Here is a 21,146-nt window from a genome sequence, read left to right as displayed (position 1 = left end):
TTGTACATATCAATCAGCTGTCTTCTGTGCTTGCGTATTAAACTCTTCATGTGAGCTCTCAGAGTTTGGGTATGGCCTCTTCATCTGGAAAAGCAGTACCTGTGCTATCCTTGCCTCTTGAACTGGTCGCAACACACTTTCCCTGATGCACACAATGTGTGGCACTGCCTCCAAAGCCAGAACATCCTTCCTTAGATAAGGAGACTAATACGGCACACAACCAGTCAGTCTTACATCTGTGGTCACCAAAGGTTTGGAAAGCATTCTGAGGGATAGGATCCATTACTATTTGGCAAAGCATAACGTGATTAAAGGCAGTCAGCTTGGCTTTGTGAGAGGCAGGTCATGCCTCACAAATCTTATTGAGTTCTTCGAGGAGGTGACAAGGCAGATCGAGCAGTGGATGTGGTGTATATGGACTTCAGCAAGGCATTTGATTAGGTTCCCCATGGTAGGCTCATTCATAAAGTCAGGAAGTATGGGATACAGAGAGATTTGGCTATCTGGATTCAGAATTGGCTGGCTGATAGAAGTGGTTGTAGATGGAAAGTATTCTGCCTGGAGGTCAGTGTTGAGTGGGGTACCTCAGGGCTCTGTTTTTGGGTCTCTACTCTTTGTAGTTTTTATAAATGATTTGGACAAGGAGGTTGAGGGGTGAGTTAGTAAATTTGCAGTTGACACAAAGGTTGGAGGTATCGTCGATAGTATCGAGATCAACTGCAGGCTGCAGCGCGACGTAGACAGAGCTGGGCTGAGAAATGGCAGATGGAGTTCAACCTGGATAAATGTGAAGTGATGCATTTTGGAAGGTCGAACTCAAATGCTGAATATAGGATTAAAGACCAGATTCTCGATAGTATGGAGGAACAGAGGGATCTGGATGTGCAAGTACATAGATTCCTCAAAGTTGCCAACCAAGTGGATAGGGTTGTTAAGAAAGCATACGGTATTTTGGCTTTCATTAACAGGGGAATTGAGTTTAAGAGCCACGAGGTTTTGCTCCAGCTCTACAAGACCCTGGTGAGACCACACTTGGAATATTGTGTCCAGTTCTGGTCGCTCTACTATTGGAAAGATACAGAGGCTTTGGAGGGGGTGCAAAGAGGGTTTACCAGGATGCTGCCTGGACTGGATGGCTTGTCTCATGAAGAAAGGTTGAAAAAGCTTGGACTTTTCTTTCTGGAGAGAAGGAGGAAGAGAGGAGATCCGATCGAGGTAAACAAGATAATGAGAGGAATAGATAGAGTCAATAACCAGAGACTTTTCCCCAGAGTAGGAATGATGGGTACGAGGGATCATAGTTTTAAGATATTAGTGGAAAGGCATAGAGGAGATTTCAGAGGTAGGTTCTTTATGCAGAGAGTTGTGAATGCGTGGAATGCGTTGCCATCAGTGGTGGTGGAAGCAGAGTCATTAGGGATATTTAAGCGACTGTTGGACATGCACATGGAGAGCAGTGAGTTGAGGGGTGCGCAGGTTAAGTTATTATATTTTACACTAGGATTAAACCTCAGCACATCATCATAGGCTGAAGGGCCTGTTCTGTGCTGTACTTTTTTATGTTCTAACACTCCAGGTGTGGTCTCACCAAAGCCCTGTGCAATTGTTGCAAGACAAGGCTGAAGTATCTGCATCAACTTTCATCCAGATGTGTCAAATGGATGATATATCTCTGCTTCGTGTTGATGACCTAGCTTCACAGATACCAGTTTTCAGCCAATTCAACTCTCTCCACTTCATATGAAGAAATAGCTGAAGGCACTCGATACTGCAAAGGCTGTGGGCCCTGACAACTTTCCAGCAATAACTCTGCCAGGGACACTCAGCTTCTGATCTCATTGATCTCTCAGAGACGAAAGAGCTGTACTCAAGAGGTCACCACGATCTTCTCAAGGACGATTTAGGATGAGCAATAAATGTTGCCTGGTTCATGTGTAGTGAATGAATTTGAAAAAAATTAGTGAGGTCATAGTGACTAACTTGACATCAAGGCCGTATTTGGGCAAGTGTGGTATCAAGGAGCCATTGCAAAACCGAAGTCAACAGGAGTGAATTACTGCAATTGCTGGAATCTGTACTGGAAACAACAAATGCTGGAAATCACAGCGGGTCAGGCAGCATCCATGGACAGAGAGAGCAAACTAATGTTTTGAGTCTAGATAACCCTTCATCAGGACTTGTGTCACAAAGGAGGAGATTCTTGGAGTGCTCTCATCTCAATCCCATGACATCTCTGTGGAAGTTCCTCAGGGTAGGGTCCAGCTGCATGTTTAATGACCTTCCCTCCACCATAAGGCCAGAGATGGGGATGCTTGCTGATGATTCATAATATTCCATAAATGCATAAGAAATAAGAACAGGAGTAGGCCATTCGATCCATCAAATCCATTCCGGCATTCAATAGGATCAGTGTTGATCATATATTTCACATGTCCACTTTGCTGGATTTTCCTCGTAACCCTTAATTCCCCTATTGATCAAGATTCTATCTATCACAACCTTAAATATACATAAGGACTCTGCCCCCACAGCTGTCTGTGGCAAGGAGTTCCAAAGACTTGCAATTCTTCCTCATCTCAGTCTCAAATTAGTGCACTTTATTTCTGGGACTATGTCCTCTGGCCCTAAACATCCTCTTGAGAATAGGCAAGCAGGAAGCTGGAAGAACACAGCAAGCCAGACAGCATCAGGAGATGGAGAAGTCGACGTTTCAGCAGGTCTTCTCTACATCAGGGAAGGCAAATGTAAATTTAGGGAACAGTTTGCCGAACATCTGGGGCCAACCACACCTCTCAGTCACTTCCCATTTTAATTCCCCTTCCCATTCTCTTTTCAACAAGTCCATCCTTGGTCTCCCTCATTACCACAATTGCCAAATTGGGCTTCCATCTGGGCAGCCTACAGCCCAGAGGACTTAACATGGAGCTCTTCAATTTCAAATAACTTTCCTTCCCTTCCCCTGACTCTCTTCCTAGTCCCTCCTACTCCCTTCCACTTCTTCCAGCCACCTACCAGATTCAGTCCTCCCATTGACCAACCAGGTCATACCCTCTGTCTGTTTTCACCTATCACCACTTCACCATCCTGCCACCTCCATCTCCTTTATCTGCAGCTCCCCCTACTTTCACCCTCAGTCCTGAAGAAGAGTTACTCCTGAAACGTTGACTTCTCCACCTCCTGATGCTGCCTAGCTTGCTGTGTTCTTCCAGCTTCCTGCTTGTCTACTTTGGATTCCAGCATCTGCAGTCTTTTTGTCTCTAAACATCCTCTCAGCATTTGCCCTGTCAAGTCCCTTCAACACCATTCACCACTTCTCATACTGAAGCAGCCAATGTCTATATGTGCCAGGACCTGGATTATATTCTGATGTAGTCTAATAGGTGACAAGTGACATTTGCATCACACAAGTGTCAGGCAATGATCATTTTAACAGGAGAAAATCTAACCATCTCCTCTTATGTTCAATATCACTACTATTGCTGAATCTCCCAATATCAACATCCTGGATGTTACCATAGACCAGAATCTGAACTGGATCAGGTCTATAAATACTGTGGCTACAAGAGCAGGTCAGAGTCTGGGAATAAATTGGGAAACTAATTCCCATTTGGAGTATTCATAACAGGTCTAGGCACCACACTCATAACTCGAGAGACCAGAGCCTGTCTACCACTCGTCAGGAGCGATGAGATACTCTTCACTTACATGGATGGCTTCAGCTCCAACAGCAAGTGAGAAGATTAACACCACTCAGCACAAAGTTGCTCTATCTTGATTGGTACGTCACCCTCCACCCTCAGTATTTACTCCCTCTGCTGCTGCTTCTCAGTGATGGCAGTGTATAATATATATAAGCTGCTCTGCAACAACTCACCTTGGCTCCTTTAACAGCAGTTTCCAAACTCATGAGTTCTGTCAGCTAGAAGGATAAAAGCAGCAGATGCAAGGGATAGCACAACTTGCAAGATCCTTTATTTTTCCCCAAATCATAATTTGTACATAAAATTTGTAAAAATATTTTACCCGAATTACAGAGGTTGTACTGGGATTAATCTTGTCCCCCATATTGTTCTACTCAATATGATTGCAGCACTCAATATTTACGGTACACACTCTATTTCAGGCATGCAGCACAAGACAAAACATTGCCGTAAGTTAATATAAATCAACTTTTCTGTATTCACTATATTTTACTCTGAAGTGCTACAGCCACCTGCAAGATACCCTCCAGGCCACACACTAACCTGACTTGGAACAATGTCACCAATCCTTAGCTGGGTCACCATCTTCCTTTCAGCACTCTGTGTGTACCTACACCATTCGTTTAAGATGGCAGCTCACCACCACTTTCTTGAGGGCAGTTGGGGATGGACAATTAATGCTGGTCTGGCCAGCGACTGCCATGTCCTATGAAAGAAGGAGAACAATGGTAAGCAGTTGTGTATCTTTTTAGCCCTAATAGATTGAAGAATTACTTATGAACAGCACAGCGTAAATTAGAATAGTGATTTCAATGCTTAATCAGGTTGGAAAGTTTTGTCAAGGTAAGGACAGGTTGTGTTAAGAGGGACAGGAATAAAAATAATTATAATATCAATTTATAGCGTACATATTTAACAGCTAATTTTCAGTGCCAGGAAGGTTGTATTATAGTACTCAAGACTAGTCATGCAGTTAAAGGGTACCATAAAAGGTTCCACTCATTTTTTACTTGCCAAGCAGAAAATAGTAGCCCATATTGAAACTTCATGCCATTTAATACACTGTAATGGTGAACTAAATGCTGAGATGCTGTTTTCATATCACTTTTCAATGAGAAGGCCACCTCATCAGCAGCTTCACATTTCAGGATTAAAATGTACAGTTCAGGAAGTTGCTGCCCAGTTTACACATTGAGTGTTGTTAATCTCACTGTTATTTTGACAGCTTTATAAATAGTACTTTTGGAAATAAATGCTAACTATTTGCTTTAGATTTTTTTCCAGATTCTTTTGCGCTTATCAAACCCACAAATGGGTTGAGGACCTTGTGATTCTTGTATTTATAGCCTATACATTCTTATGAAAACTACTTATTCCTCGCGAGAAGGGATATTCTTCTATGTTTTCTTGAAGCTCATAGGATACAATTAAGGCTGCATCTATTCTGGATGTCTGTTAATCTTGTGCTAACCAGAGCTCCAGATAGTGTTGAGGGGTGGGGAACACTTTGATACTGTATGGTGACCCTCATAATGCCTGTGCTTCTCCTTGGGGGAGGTAGGTGGGGATGGGGGTGCTCCCAGACATAGTTGAGGCTGCTTTTGCATTTCCTGTAATATACAGAAAGATTATGCCACTGGATGGCTGACTCTATCCCCAGATGAGAAGTTAACCACAACTAAGACAAATAGATGTATGCCACCCTGCACAAATTGTAGTGCAAATTGTTTAACTGGACACAACTCCCCCGCCCCCCAAAAAAATTCTACCGTCCCACCTTATTGTCTCATCTTAAGGACTCCTGGGGTATAGTTTGCCATTTCCTAATCTATAGCACATTACTTGCTGGTGCTTCAAAAAGAAAATGGTATTGGAATTTCATTCCTAAAATTGCTTCACCTAACTGATTCAGTCAGACTGCTTAAACAGCCTTTTCTAGGTTGGTGGCAATTGTCTGGATGCAGCCCTACTAAGAAACTGGGGACTATTTTCTTATTAAAGGTGCTGTACAAGTGCAAGTTATTGTTGTTTACTTCACAAGATTCAAAATTTACTTTCACACCAAGACTGGAAGGAAAGTGTAAAAGATGCAGTTTATTCTGATTCTGCTTGAAGGAAGGTTCTACACTGTTCAAAGTCTTCAAAGAATTTCAGAAACAGTGCACTATTACTGGACATCACGAGGGCAATAACCCCTGTAATTTTTCTTTGCCGTCTACAGTTTGTTTGTTGCACTATGTAATAGCTTTAAGATTGCTGCACAACTGTGCACTTAAATGGAACATTGAAATAAAAATGAAGTCTGGACAATCTCAGCAGGTCTGGCAGCATCTATGGAGAGAGAAAAACAGAGTTAACATTTTGAGTTAAATAGGATTTTCCTTTGGAACTTGAAACCTTTTCTCTCACCACATACACCAGCAAAGCTGTTGAATTTTTCCTGTTTATATTTCAGTTCTCTATGCTCTGCAATATGATTAAAAGGAATGATGGTTGTATGCAGCCTGTTTGTTCCCTGTGCAGTACATACCAGATTACTACATGACCATGCATCTGTTCAGGGAACAGCACTGTTGTCTTCACTGCCTGTCCCACTGACGCAAACTGCTTCACTGCATAAAACTCCATTCAACTTCTATCCTCACCTGAAATTTTGTGCTCTCCCTTCATTTTCTCAGGTTAATCCAGATTGTCCACACTTTTGACCTCCTGTGAGACCTGGAGCAATATACGGTTCATCGCAATGTCTGTGTAATTGTATCTCCACAGTATCATGCTACTTTGCTCCTGCCTGAGCCTGTCTTATACTGAAACCCCTATGCATTGTCTCCTGGCCAGCCTTGCATTCTCAATTTTTCATAAATTTCATCTTAGTTAAATCCCTGTTAACCATATGGCACTGCAAATTAAATTCTGCCCGTCTATTTCCTTTGTCTTTGCTGATATACATATCATCCTCACATAAAAATCACATGGCAATATCATGCATAAGTGTATTTCTTCAAACAGCTCCTTTTTATTTAAAGCAACAAAGAATTTCCATTTACTATCATTTTCAGTTACGCAATATTGATGGTCAACAGAGAAATGATCATTCATTAACAAAACTGTATGATTCTTGACTGTCCCATTTTCATCAGTCTCTGCACATATATTGCATTCATAATCTCTAAAGCATTCAGGTCTTTGGTTGACATGCAGAAGTATTCCTGTTGTCTGTTTATCTGTTATTTGCTTATTCCGAGGGAAATGTTTCTGCCTTAGGGAGGATGGTTCCCATGGTGAATGCTTGATCAAAGCAAAATGTTTGTCTTTCCAATTTGATGTCCTGTTAGATTGATCCTTTTAGAGCTGTTGTTAGTTTTATAATATTAATGAAAGATGCTTCTTGTTCTATACTAAATATAATTGTGCATTCTTAGCATTCTTAATGGTGCACATTCTGATAACAAATTAAGCAAGAAGCTTGCTAAGTAGTTCATGAATTCAACAAACAATTTCATTCCATTCATATCTTTTGGTAACTATCTTTATGTTTCATCTCTGACTTTGTCAGGATCTGGGTAAAGTCATTTTTACTGTCAATATGATGGACTTTACTTAAGGCATCTTCAATTAAAGATTTTTCTTCCTGTTCCATTCTTTTGTTCTTATCACATTTTTCTTCAGTTGTTCTGTGAAGACATCCAGTTCAGCTTTTGCTTGGCAGCTTTGGTGTTTAGCTGTGAGCTTCTGAAGGAAAGAATTCTTGACTTTTACTTTTATTCCATTTTTAAGGATCCCGTGGATTAATGGAGTCACGAGATCCTCTGTCTTGTCCTTCAGGCTGTCCTTGAAGTCAGCTGGAACTCTCCTTAGCAGATCTAGAGTTAGTTTCAAACTCCAGTCTACGTTCAGATCGTGTTCACCAGGAAGGAGTTGGTAGTGTAGAGATAATGTTACTGAACTACTAATCCATAACTTCAGACTATTGTTCTAGGGGCATGAGTTTGAAACCCACCATGACAGGGGGCAAAATTTGAATTTATTAAAAATCTAGCTTACGTGTAGAATCCCTATATGTGAAAGCAGGCCATTCAGCCCATCAAACCAACACTGATTCTCCTATCCGGATCCATCTCACTACCCTATAACACTGCATTTTTCTTAGCTAATCCACCTAGCGTGCACATCCCTCCATATTATGGGCAATTTAGCACAGTAAATCCACCTACCCTGCATATTTTTGGACTGTGGGAGGAAACCAGAGCACCCAGAGAAAACCCACACAGATACAAGGAGAATATGCAAACTCGACACAGACAGTTGCTCGAGGGTAGAATTGAACCTGGATGTGAGGCAGCAGTGCTAACTACTGAACCATTCAACTGCCCTGCATGGCAGGGAAGTCATGTGACCACTTTTGATTATTGTAAAAATCCATCAAGTTCAGTAATGTCTTTTAGAAAAGAAAGTCTGTCATCCTTACCTGATTGGGCCCTCATGTGACTTGAGGCCCATAGAATGTGATTGATTCTTAACAGGTATCTGGTAATTAAGGATGGGTAATAAATGCTGGCCTGGCTACTGCTGCCCATATTCCATGAAAAAAAATTAAAATGACAATTAAGGTCTTTGTAATCTTGCACCATCTGTTCAGTCACTTAATGGCCTGCTAAACACTGCAGATCACTTATAGCATGTGTAGCTTGGCCAATCCCAAGCTTCAGACTTGCTTCAGCTAAGATGGATTGATTTGCTTAATGCTGCAAATGTGTTGCTGGTCAAAGCACAGCAGGCCAGGCAGCATCTCAGGAATAGAGAATTCGACGTTTCGAGCATAAGCCCTTCATCAGGAATGTCAGTGAACTGAAACTCGAGCTGTTCATTCTTCCCATTCTATTGGGCTCCCACTTTTTTTTTGTTTTCTTCAGTTGAGCACTATTCGTTTATAAGATGGTTGACTTTTGTATTGAGACTTAGAGGGAGGAACTTCCATACTGCAGGGATCCTATGATTAGGTTAGATTTATTTTGAATTCAAATTTCACCATCTGTCTTGGTGGGATTTGAACTTATGCCCCGAGGAAAATAGTCTGAGGTTCTGAATTGGTAGCTCACTATAATATTATCTCTACTCTGCCAACCCTTCTTTCCTGGTGAACATCACCTGAACGTAGACTGGAGTTGGAAGCAGCTGTGCTGAATTTAAGTAAGAATAACTACAAGGGAATAAGGGCTGAGCTGACTGGAGTGGACGGGTTTATAAGCAAAGACATTTGAGGAACAATGGCAAACGTTTAAAGAGATAGTCCATGGCTCACAGCAAAGACATATTCAAGTGAGGAAAATTAATGCTAGGAAGGGATAAAGCAACCATGATTAACAGTAGAAACAGACTGATGCCTGTGGCAGGACTGATGTATGAAGAGAGATTGGATTCGTTTGGAGTATATTCATTGAAGTAGAGAAGAATGAAGGGGTATCTCAGAAAAACCTATAAAATTTTAACAGGACTAGACAGGGTAAATGCAGGAAGGATGTTCTGAAGACTAGGGAGTTCAGGACGAGGGATCATAGTCTAAAGATCCAGGGTAGTGAGATGAGGGAAAATTCATCGGAGATTATAATTCTCGGCCAAAAAAAGCGATTGAGATCAAAACATTGAATGTTTTCAGGAAGGGGATAGATATAGTTATTAGGGCAAAAGAGATCGAAAGGTATGGGGCAAAGGGCTGTTTACACAGGCTACGTTTGTTCATATTTCTTATGTTTCCATGTTTAACTAGGGAGGTTAAGGATAACAAAGTGAAAGAAGCAACATACAATGTGGCAAAGATTAGTGGTACGCTACAGGATTGGAAAAGTTTTAAAAACCAACAAAAGCTGACCAAAGAATAATAGTGAGAAATATTGAGGGTAAACTTGCAAATAATAACAAGACATATAGCAAGACAGGATATATGAAAAGGAACAGAGAAGTCAAAGTAATTGACTTTGGGCCCCTTAGAGAATGAACCTGGAATAATCATAATGGGGAATCAAGAAATGGCAAAGGAATTGAATAAATACTTTGCATCAACCTTCACAGTCAAAGACACCTATAGCATTACAAAATTACTAAACAATCAAGGGGCAAAAGGAAGAGAGGAAATAAAAATAATATTTACCAGGGTTTATAAATTCATGAGGAGCATAGATAAGGTGAATAACCAAGGCCATTCCCCCAGGGTAGGGGTGTCCAAAGCTTGAGGGCTTAGGTTTAAGTTGAGAGGGAAAGGATTTAAAAGGTACCTAAGGGGCAATATTTTCAAACAGGTAGTGCTACGTATATATATATAGAATGAACTGCCAGAGTAAGTGATAGAGTTGAGTAAGGTTCCAACATTTAAAAGACATGTATAGGATAGGTTCAGAGGAGTTTGGGCCAAATCCAGGCAACTGGGACTATTTCAGTTTAGGAAACCTGGTTGCCCTAAACAAGTTGGGCCAAAGAGTCTGGTTCCATGATGTATGACTCTAAGACTTAATGACTCTGTAATTATCACCAGATTAAAAAGTGCTTGGGAAACTTAAAATGGCTAAAAACCAGAGATTTGGAAAAATGTCAATGCAACATCTTTATTTGAAAAAAGGGAAGGAAACAAAAAAACAGATATCTCTGGGCCAGTTAGCATCACTTTTATTTTGGAAATTGTTGGAACCTGTCATAAAGGATGTAATAGCGAGCATTTAGAAATGCATAGTATAATCAAACAGAGATGGCACAGCACCATGAAGGAGGAATCATGCCCGGCAAGTTTACTCGCATGTTTTGAGAAGGTAACAAGCAGAATAAATAAAAGGCAGTGGTGGGGGGCAAAATATTTCTACATTTAGAAGGCATTTGATAAGATACCAACATTGGGCTACTTAATAAAGTAAGAGCCCATTGTGTTGGAGGTAGCATGTTAACATTAATGGAGGATTATCCAACAAATATAAGACAGAGATTTGGGATAAAGGGTGCAATGTTAGGAGAGCACCCTGTAAATAGTGGTGTGTCTCATGGATCAGTGCTGGAGCTAAAATTATTTTAAGTATGTATTAATTAGTTGGATGAGGACAGTTAATGTACTGTACCAAAGCTTGCAGCTGATACAAAAATAGGTGAGAAGGCAAATGGTGAGAATGTCAGAAAGAGTCTTCAAAAGAACATAGACAGCTTAAGTAAGTGAGAAAAAAACTGAGCAGATGGAACATAATGTGGGAAAGTGTGAGCCCATGCATTTTAGCAGGAAGAATAGAGGAATTCAATATTATTTAAATTGAGAAAGACTGCAAGAAGCTGCAGAATTGAGGTATTTGGGAATCCTTATCCATGAATCATAAAAAAGCTAGCATTCAAGATCAGTGGGAAGGTAAAGGGAATGTTGGATTTTATTTCAAAGGGAAGAGAGATTTTTCTAAATTCATAGAAGGCACTAGTCAGATCACGCTGGAATATTTTAGATAATTTTAGGTTTCTTATCTAGGGGCAGATATGCTGACATTGGAGGCAGTCCAGGGAAGATTAACTAAACACATATGAGGAGTGGAGTTACTGTCTTATGAGGGGTGTTTGGGTAAACTGGGCACCTACTAATTGGAATTTAGAAGACCGAGAAGCAAAGTTAATGAAATATAAATGATTCTTAGAGCAGTGTCAAGGTATGTGCTGCAAGTTGCTTTCCCTTTTGGGAAAATCTATGACTAGAGCGGATAATTTCAGAATAAGGGATCATAAATTTAAGACAGCGATGAGGAGAATTTTCTTTCTCTGGGAAGGTAGTGAACCTGTGGAATTTTTTTATTACAGGGAGCTGTTGAGGCTGTGCCATTAAGTGCATTAGAACTGAGATCGAAAGATTTTTAATCAGTAAGGGATTCCGAGGTTCTGGAGAAAAGACACAAGTGAAATTGAAGATTATCAGCTTAGCCATGATCTCATTGAATGAGATGTGCCAGGTGAGGTGCCAGAGGACTGGAGGTTGGCTAACATTGTGCCACTGTTTAAGAAAAGTGGTAAGGGCAAACCAGGGAACTATAGACCAGTGAGCCTGACCTTGGTGGTGGGCAAATTGTTGGAAGGAATCCTGAGGGACAGGATGTACATGTATTTGGAAAGGCAAGGACTGATTAGGGATAGTCAACATGGTTTTGTGTGTGGGAAATTATGTCTCACAAACTTGATTGAGTATTCTGAGGAAGTAACAAGGAAGATTGATGAGGGCAGTGCTGTAGATGTGATCTATATGGACATCAGTAAGGCGTTAGACAAGGTTCCCCATGGGAGACTAATTAGCAAGGTTGGATCTCATGGAATACAGGGAGAACTAACCACTTGGATACAGAACTGGCTCAAAGTAGAAGACAGAGGATGGTGGTGGATGGTTGTTTTTCAGACTGGAGGCCTGTGGCCAGTGGAGTGCCACAAGGATCAGTGCTAGATCATCTACTTTTTGTCATTTGCATAAATGATTTGGATGCGAGCATTAGAGGTACAGTTAATAAATTTGCAGATGACACCAAAATTGGAGGTGTAGTGGACAGTGAAGAGGATTACCTCAGATTACAACAGGATCTTGATCAGATGGGCCATTGGGTTGAGAAGTGGCAGATGGAGTTTAATTCAGATAAATTGCAAGGTGCTCCATTTTGGGAAAGCAAATCTTAGCAGGACTTATACACTTAATGGTAAGGCCCGGGAGGGTGTTGCTGAACAAAGAGACCTTGGAGTGCAGGTTCTTGCTCCTTGAAAGTGGAGTCGCAGTTAGATAGGATGGCGAGGAAGGCATTTGGTATGCTTTCTTTTATTGGTCAGAGTATTGACTACAGGAGTTGGGAGGTCATGTTGCGGCTGTACATGACATTGTTTAGGCCACTGTTGGAATATTGCATGCAATTCTGGTCTTCTTCCTATTAGAAAGATGCTGTGAAACTTGAAAGGGTTCAGAAAAGATTTACAAGGATTTTGCCAGGGTTGGAGGATTTAAGCTATAGGGAGAGGCTGAATAGGCTGGGGCTGTTTTCCCTGGAGCATTGGAGGCTGAGGGGTGAACTTATAGAGGTTTACAAAATTGAGGGGCATGAATAGGATAAGTAGGCAAAGTCTTTTCCCTGGGGTTGGAAAGTCCAGAACTAGAGGGCATAGGTTTAGGGTGAGAGGGGAAAGATATAAAAGAAACCTAAGGGGCAACCTTTTCACACAGAGTGTGGTACATGTATAGAATGAGCTGCCAGAGGATGTGGTGGAGGCTGGTACAATTGCAACATTTAAGAAGCAATTGGATGGATATGTGAATAGGAAGGGTTTGGAAGGATATGGGCTGGTGCAGGCAGGTGGGACAAGATTGGGTTGGGATATATGGACGGGTTGGACCGAAGGGTCTGTTTCCATGCTGTACATCTCTATGACTCTATGACAGAGAGATTTGATGGGCTGAATGGCCTTTACTTCTCATATGTATTATGTCTAATGGAAAGATGTCTTACCCCTGCATGTCCGGAATTAATATTGTGTCTTATATCTTTGCTCAAATGTCTCTGAGTCTGATTTATTCCATTTTCCCATGCTGTTTTTTTCTCCCATGATCGAACGGTTGTTAATCAGACATTAACCCTCCTAATTTTTGGAACTTCATCCTAAATTCTTTGGATGAAACATTTCTTCTCACATAATGCAGTTTAAAACTGCGACATATAGATTTCTTCTGATTTCCATGTTACTAGACAGTGTCATTGCCTCCTGCCTCCCCAGCACTGATGGCATTGAAGAATGCCCTTCACTACCATGTGTGTTTGAATATTCGGCACAGCAACATGTTCAACACAGGGACTTTATTGAAGTGAAGCTTACGATGTCAGCTGACAATGTGGGTCATGGCAAAGGACACATGACATGGCATGCTAGATCAGGATATGTGCATGGTTTCATTTTTTTCCAAAAATTCCACATTTATACATAAAAAGAAAATAATGCAGATAAGTTACCAACTGCCTACATTACTGTTCTCATGCCTTAGCAGTTCATTATTTCCTTCAGTCTTTGCATATGCATTGCACACACAAACCGTGTTGGTCTCTTAATGGTAAGTGTGCATTTGTCATTGATTGTTCAACTGCATGATGTTCTTTTGTGAAGGAGTGTCATTCCTGTGTTATTTGGGGTTGCTGTTCTATTTCTGATGTTGGATTGCTGTGGACTTATTATTCTCTTTTGCAAGATGTTTTCTGTAATGTTTACATTCAGCTCTTTGTCTGTGATTATTCCACCCTGTGAGCCTGGTGTATCTGTCAGCATAATACCAAGACCTGTTTTCCTTCTGCCATGAATATGCTCCACATTACTTATGTACAGGTCAGTTGCTCTCCTGTGGATAAACATGCCAAATGAGGAGAGATGGAGCAGTCTATGCCTATGTTCGCTAGAAATTAGAAGAATGAGAGGAGCTCTAATTGAGGTATTTAAAGTAAAGAGGATTGACAAACTCGACATAGAGTCAGTGCTTCCCCTTGTGAGGCAACCTAGAGTGAGGGATCATAATTTTTGGCTAAGGGGTGGCAGTTTTAAAATAGAGAAGAGGAGGAATTACTTCATTCAACGGATTGCAAAGCTGTAGAATTTGTTACCTCAGAGTGCGGTGGACACCAGGACACTGATTATGGAGGAGTTAGATAGACTTTCCGTTAGGAATGGATTAAAGGATTATGGATAGTGGGCAAGAGTGGACTTGAAGCTAAGGTGAGATCAACCGTGATTGTGTTAAGTGGTGGAGCAGGCTAGAGGGGCTGAACTTGTGTTTTCTGTCATGAGGTATGGTTCACTTTGGATCCGTTATGCCCAAAACAATCCTGGCTTTCATTAGCTCATTCCTTAATAGTGTAAATTCACAAGTTTCTGCAAGCAATGTCAATGATATCATATTTTGATTAATGGACACTTTCACTTTGTTCACTAGTTTTGAATAGATATCATTCATTCCTAGCCTTCATTTCGAGCTCTATGAGTTTCTTCAAAATGTCAAAAATTACTGATACATATTTTTTCTGCACTACAGAGTGATTCAAGGTGGAATATATTTTGAAAGCATCTCTTCCCAACAGTGTTAAAAATATAGCAACCTGTACTTATTCTGGTTTGCTCAACAAATCTGTAGATATTTTATAATTCTGCCTTGCCCAGTGAAGAATTTCAGGGTTTTTTTCCATGTCCCCAGTAAATGGAAGAGGAACTGAAGGGGAGAAGCTGCAGCCATTTTCTCCTGATCAGCATTTTCATGATGATCTTTGTTTTATTTTCTTTCTCAGTGGCAGCTCAGCTCTGCAGCTGTGCATTTTGTTTGAGCTCTGGATGTTCACCACTTCTGACACCATGTTTTCAGTGTATGACAGCAATGTGATCCTTATGAGAACTTCATTAAAGCCTAAGATGCCTGCCTACAGTGTGTGTGCTTCTTGGTAGGGGTCACATGCGAATGGCAAATTAGAACAGACACTTGTAGACATTGTATTTTAATCTAAATACCTGCATTGAGCTGTTTGAAGTAGCATTATATAAACAGATCTTTCCCTGATAATGCCTCTATTGCTTCCTCCTTGCTATGAAAAGTCTGCCAAAACTTTCATGCTCATCCATACTTTTCTCCTCAGCGCTTCCTTTCATTCTATATACTCATTTCCCTGATATTGATATTGTCCATTATAATGGTATTGTCAATTCATTCTCCGATGTGTGAATTGTTCTCTACAGCTTTATGAAATAACATGAATTATGAAAATGTACATTATTGTTGAGGTATATTTTAAGTTCCAGAGCAAAACATATTTTTGATTGTCTAACTTTCTGAAAAAAACTTCCTTTCTTTTGCACCCACAGAATGTCGAGTTGTTAAGTCTACTTCATACACTAAAGTTCCTGGTGCAGGTGGTGGTGCTACAGCACGAAACATTACCACTAAGAACCCTGGGCCTTCCCGACGTAGCAAGTCCCCAGCTTCTACTGGCTCAGGTAATGAAGACAATATTACCATTTTATATTATATTACTGTACTTGATAACTCATTTCTGAAATCAAATCAACACTTCCATAAATACAATTAAGTAAGAAATTGCATTTTAATAAGATGCATGTAGAGCATATGAATGGGAGAAAAGTCTCTGTTCAGCAAACTGCACCATTTTATGATTAATGCCTATTCACCCTCCCGTATTCTCACAGCATCTCCAAAATAGAGAATACATTTGATGATAAACAATGAGAGTAGAACTCATTTGCTTATTAATTGTTATTTCAATCTTGTAATTAGATTACAGATGTGAAATTGCTTCCTTTTCAATTATATTATATTATAATAATTTATATTATTATAAAAGCATTTTAGCACTTTCTTCCTATAACTGGAGCACTGTTCACCTTTCAATTTTCTACCTCACTCTTTCAGCGCTTGAATCTTTCAGTTTTCTCCATCTCTCTGCCATTCCTCATTTTCTCTTATAGCTGTCTATATCTTTCTTAGTTATGACTCTTTTACATCCACTTTCCCTTTGTATAAGTTGACTCTTTGTCTCCTGCTCTGTGACCATAAGCACAGAATAATGTCCTTGAATGTCAGGTATTCTGCTTTTCCCATAATTTCTTCTCCCTTTGCTAACTTAGCATTATTTGGAGGATCATGAAAAGTGTAAGGATAGATACTGGCCTGTGGCTAATGACATAATTGTGTGTATGGGTGAAAAATATCATAATATAGATGGAATAATGTATGGATTCAGATTGTGGAAACTGCTGCAGACAGACTGGCCAGGATTTGCAAAAGATTCTTGCAGCATGTTACATAGTAAATTGCTATTGAGGTCACAAGAGAAAGAAAAGCAATGGCAGGTTTCTACTGCTGGCAAATCTGCCTGCAAGACAGAGCACTGACATGGAGAGAAAATCATTCAGTCAACGAGAGTTAACAAAAAGTGTCTAACAAGCCAAACCTTTATCTCAATACTTCTCATGTAATGTGGTCAGCTTTAGAACAGCAGACAATAGTAACAACAAAAAATCTGAAAGTATAGCAGCCTTCTCGATGTAACTAGTTAGAAGGATGCCAGAGTGTTGGATGTATCTGTGGAAGTTTGCTTGAGTGAAGTGTGGGTTAAGAGAACAAGACTGTTGGAGACTAATAAAAGAAACTTCTTCAAGATAATGTTCAGAATGTAGAGGAGTCAACAAGAGCAGTCATCTTAAGAAATGCTGCACAACAGCCAAACTAATTTTTTACATATAGGGAAACCTCTCAATTAAAATAGGGTTCATCCTATTCTGTGTTTCAAATTTGGCTTTGATTAATATTAATTTATCATGAAATACTGACCTCTCTTATTTTTGATTAATATAACTATCAATTTCTAGTAAGTTTTGGACATCATTGATTGTAAGAAAACCTAAACTTGCAAGTTTCCTTTGTGATAATATTTTATTGGTCAGAAGTCCATATTTTAATATTATAATACAACTCAAAGTTATAAATGTTTCGTACTGAATGTAGTTTCCTTACAAATTCTGCTATCTTCCTGAGAGTAGCAAAAATGTGCCTGTGTGCAGCTTTTTACATATGAGCCCTTTCTAATCACTGAATTCTTTGAACTCTTGTCTTTAGGAAAGTAACTTTTTTTCTCTTATAACCATTCAAAGTGGCCATTTTCTTGATGCAGTACTCTGCACCAGTGGGCCTCAAGAATGGTGATGGAAATTGCTGTCCAGCTTTTGGGACAATCAGCTTATTTCCAATCACAAAAGGGGCTCAGCACCTTCTGTCATTGCAATAGAGAAACAGTACGCACAGCTTGAAGAACTTGAGAAAGTAAGTTAGCTGACACAAGTGGATGGATACAATAGTAAGAAGTACTCACCATGATTCGAATCATTGGCTGGTTTTAGTACAAGTTATGTTTTTTTAAAACAAAAGCATATTTGAACACTTGGAGGTTTGCGTTAATTTCTGCCTGTGCTTTCACTTTTGGGATTTTGAATGATGACATGGTAACTGTAGACATTTCACTGTGCAATTTGTGGGACAGTGTGTGGGTGTGTGGGTGTTTATGAGATGGTTTTTATCTGGTGAATTGGCTGTAATATATTGAAACCACTGGACTATAAAGTATGTTCTCCTTTCTCTGGCCACCCATTCTAGACCTTCCCTCCTCGCAGACCATCCACATGTTACTGGGACACAGTTGAATCTACCCCTCTTCATTGTCAACACCTTCAAATTCCAGAAGCTGGAAGTTGCCTTCTTCATGACGTTATTGCAATACACAACAGACTACAATGATTCCTGAAACTCTTGCTTGAATACATTGTAGAATTTATGTGAGCATCAAAAACAAAATTACACATTGGTTGCTCTAACTCAGTTAATACAGTGACTTCATATCTATTGCCCCATCTGTCTGTGAAATGTTACTGGAATCGTAAACCACAAGCGGGTGGGAATTAGAGCTACATACCTGAAAGGGGGGTAGTTGTAGGTGGGGCAGTGACAGGATGTAGTGAACCTATTGGGAAGGTTTCTCACGTGATGAAACAAAGGGATCGGTGAAAGTGTGTCTGCTTTAATGCAAGGAGTGTCAGAAATAAGAGTGATGAACTTAGAGCATGAATAAGTACTTGGGGCTATGATGTTGTAATGGAGATGTGGGTTTCACAGTGGCAGGAATGGGTTGCTTGGGTGGAAAAAGAGGAGGGAATGCAGCATTGCTAATCAGAGCTACAGAAACTAAGGTTGTTGAGGAAGGTTTGCCTACTGAGTCAGTATGAGTGGAAGTTAGGAACAGCAAGGGAAGAGGCTCCGCATTGGGGGTTTTCTCCAGTCTCACGAATAGCAGCAGAGAGATTTAAGAACTGATCAGCCGGCAGGTTTTGGAAAAATGCAGATGTAGCAGGGTTGTTGTTATAGGTGACTTCATCTTTCCCAATATCGACTGGAACCTCCTTAGTGCAGATGGTTTGGATGGAGCCGTTTTTGTCAGGTGTGTTCAGGTGGGTTTCCTTACTCAGTATGTAGACAGGCTGACGAGGGGAGAGGTCAATTTGGATTTGGTGCTCGGCAATGAGCCAGGACAGATGTCTGATCTCGTGGTGGGAGAACACTTTGGTGACAGTGACCACGACTGCCTCACATTTACCATAGACTTGGAGAGGGAAAGGTGCAGTCACCAAGGGAAGATATTTAATTGGGGAAAAGGAAATTATGACGCTGTCAGACAGGAGTTGGGAAGTACAGCCTGAGAGCAATTGTTCCACAGAAAAGGCACAGCAGATTGTTTAAGGAGCAGTTGCTGCGAGTGATGCACAAATTTGTTCCTCTGAGACAGGTAAGAAGGTGTAAGATTAGAGCTGTGGATGACGAGAGCATAGGAGCTTTATCGTCAAAAGGAAGAAGGCAGCCTACGTAAGGTGGAGGAAGCAATGATTTAGCACAGCTTTCAAGGATTACAGGCTTACTAGAAAGGAGCTCAGAAATGGACTGAGGAGAGCCAGGAGGAGGCATGAGAAAGGCTTAGGAGGAAGGATTAGATAGAACCCAAAGGCATTTTACTCATGCGTGAAGAATAAGAGAATGATCAGGGAGAAAGTAGGGCTGATCAGGGATAACATAGGGGACTTGCGTGTGGAGTCTGAGCAGATAGGGGAAGCCCTAAATGAGTTTTTTTGCCTCAGTTTTCACGAAGGAAAAGGAACTTGTTGTGAATGAGAGCTTTGAGGAGCTGGGATATGAGCTTGGGCAGATCAAGATTGATGAAGTTAATGGGTTAGAAATTTTGGTGAACATCAAAATTGATAAGACCCCAGATTTATCCTAGATTGGTCCGGGAAGCAAGAAAGGAGGTTGCTAAGTTGCTGGTGGAGATCTTTGCTTCCTCACTCTCCACAGGAGTCATACCGGAGGATTGGAAGGAAGTGAATGTTCCTCTTTTCAAGAAGGGTTATAGGGAATCCCTGGCAATTACAGACCAGTTAGTTTTATGTCTGTGGTCAGCAAGGGTTTGGAAAGAATTCTGAGGGATAGGATTTATGACTATTTGGAAAAGCATAGTGTGATTAAAGGCAGTCAGCATGGCTTTGTGAGGGACAGGTCGTGCCTGACTAATCTTATTGAGTTCTTCGAGGAGGTGTCAAGACAGGTCGACGAAGGTCGAGCAGTAGATGTGGTGTATATGGACTTCAGCAAGGCATTTGATAGGGTTCCTCATGGTAGGCTCATTCATAAAGTCAGGAAGTATGGGATACAGGAAGATTTGGCTATCTGGATTCAGAATTGGTTGGCTGACAGAAAGCAGAGAGTGGTTGTAGATGGAAACTATTCTGCCTGGAGGTCAGTGTTGAGTGGTGTCACATAGCACTCTGTTCTTGGGCCTCTGCTTTCAGTAGTTTTTATAAATGACTTGGATGAGGAGATTGAGGGTTGGGTTAGTAGATTTGCAGACAACACAAAGGTTGGAGATGCCATTGATAGTATTGTGCGCTATTACAGGCTGCAGTGTGACATAGACAGGATGTAGAGCTGGGCTGAGAAATGGTAGATGAAGTTCAACCTGGATAAATGCGAAGTGATGCATTTTGGAAGGTCGAACTTGAGTGATGAATATAGGATTAAAGACAGGATTCTTGGCAGTGTGGAGGAACAGAGGGATCTTGGTGTTCAAGTACATAGATCCCTCAAAGTTGCCAGTCAAGTGGATACGGTTGTTAAGAAAGCATATGGTGGTTTGGCTTTCATTAACAGGGGGATCGAGTTTAAGAGCTGTGAGGTTTTGCTACATCTCTATAAGTCCCTGGTGAGACCACACTTGGAATATTGTGTCCAGTTCTGGTCGCCCTACTGTAGGAAAGATACAGAGGGTTTGGAGGGGGTGCAAAGAAGGTTTACCAGGATACTGTCTGGACTGGAGGGCTTGTCTTATGAAGAAAGATTGACTAAGCTTGGAATTTTCTCTCTGGAGAGAAGGAGGAAGAGAGGTGACTTGATTGAGGTGTACAAGGTAATGAGAGGCTTGGATAAAGTCAACAGCCAGAGACCTTTCCCCAGGGCAGGATTGACTGGGACGAAGGGTCATAGTTTTAAGATATTAGGAGGAAGGTATAGAGGAGACGTCAGAGGTAGGTTCTTTATGCAGAGAATTGTGAATGCATGGAATGCATTGCCAATGGTGGAAGCAGAGTCACTGGGGACATTTAAGCGCCTGCTGGACATGTACATGGACAACAGTGAATTGAGGGGTGTGTAGGTAAGGTTATTTTTTTTTAGATTACTTGGTGTGGAAACAGGCCCTTCGGCCCAACAAGTCCACACCGACCCTCCGAACAGCAACCCACCCAGACCCATTCCCCTACATTTACCCCTTCATCTAACACAACGGGCAATTTAGCATTGCCACTTCACCTGACCTGCACATC

General features: G+C 40.9%; 1 protein-coding gene across 1 annotated transcript in view; it reads left to right on the top strand.

The window, feature by feature from the left end:
- Positions 1-21,146, top strand: part of dclk1a (doublecortin-like kinase 1a) — a 351,798-nt gene that overhangs the window by 184,203 nt on the left and 146,449 nt on the right. Inside the window, exon 4 of the mRNA XM_060826980.1 lies at positions 15,576-15,707. Coding sequence (XP_060682963.1) covers positions 15,576-15,707 — 132 coding nt within the window. The remainder of the gene's footprint in view (positions 1-15,575; positions 15,708-21,146) is intronic.

Source organism: Hemiscyllium ocellatum, chromosome 6 (assembly GCF_020745735.1).
Source record: "Hemiscyllium ocellatum isolate sHemOce1 chromosome 6, sHemOce1.pat.X.cur, whole genome shotgun sequence".
Lineage (NCBI taxonomy): Eukaryota > Metazoa > Chordata > Chondrichthyes > Orectolobiformes > Hemiscylliidae > Hemiscyllium > Hemiscyllium ocellatum.
Note: the sequence above shows the minus strand (reverse complement) of the source record. Positions and strands in the feature narration are given on the sequence as shown.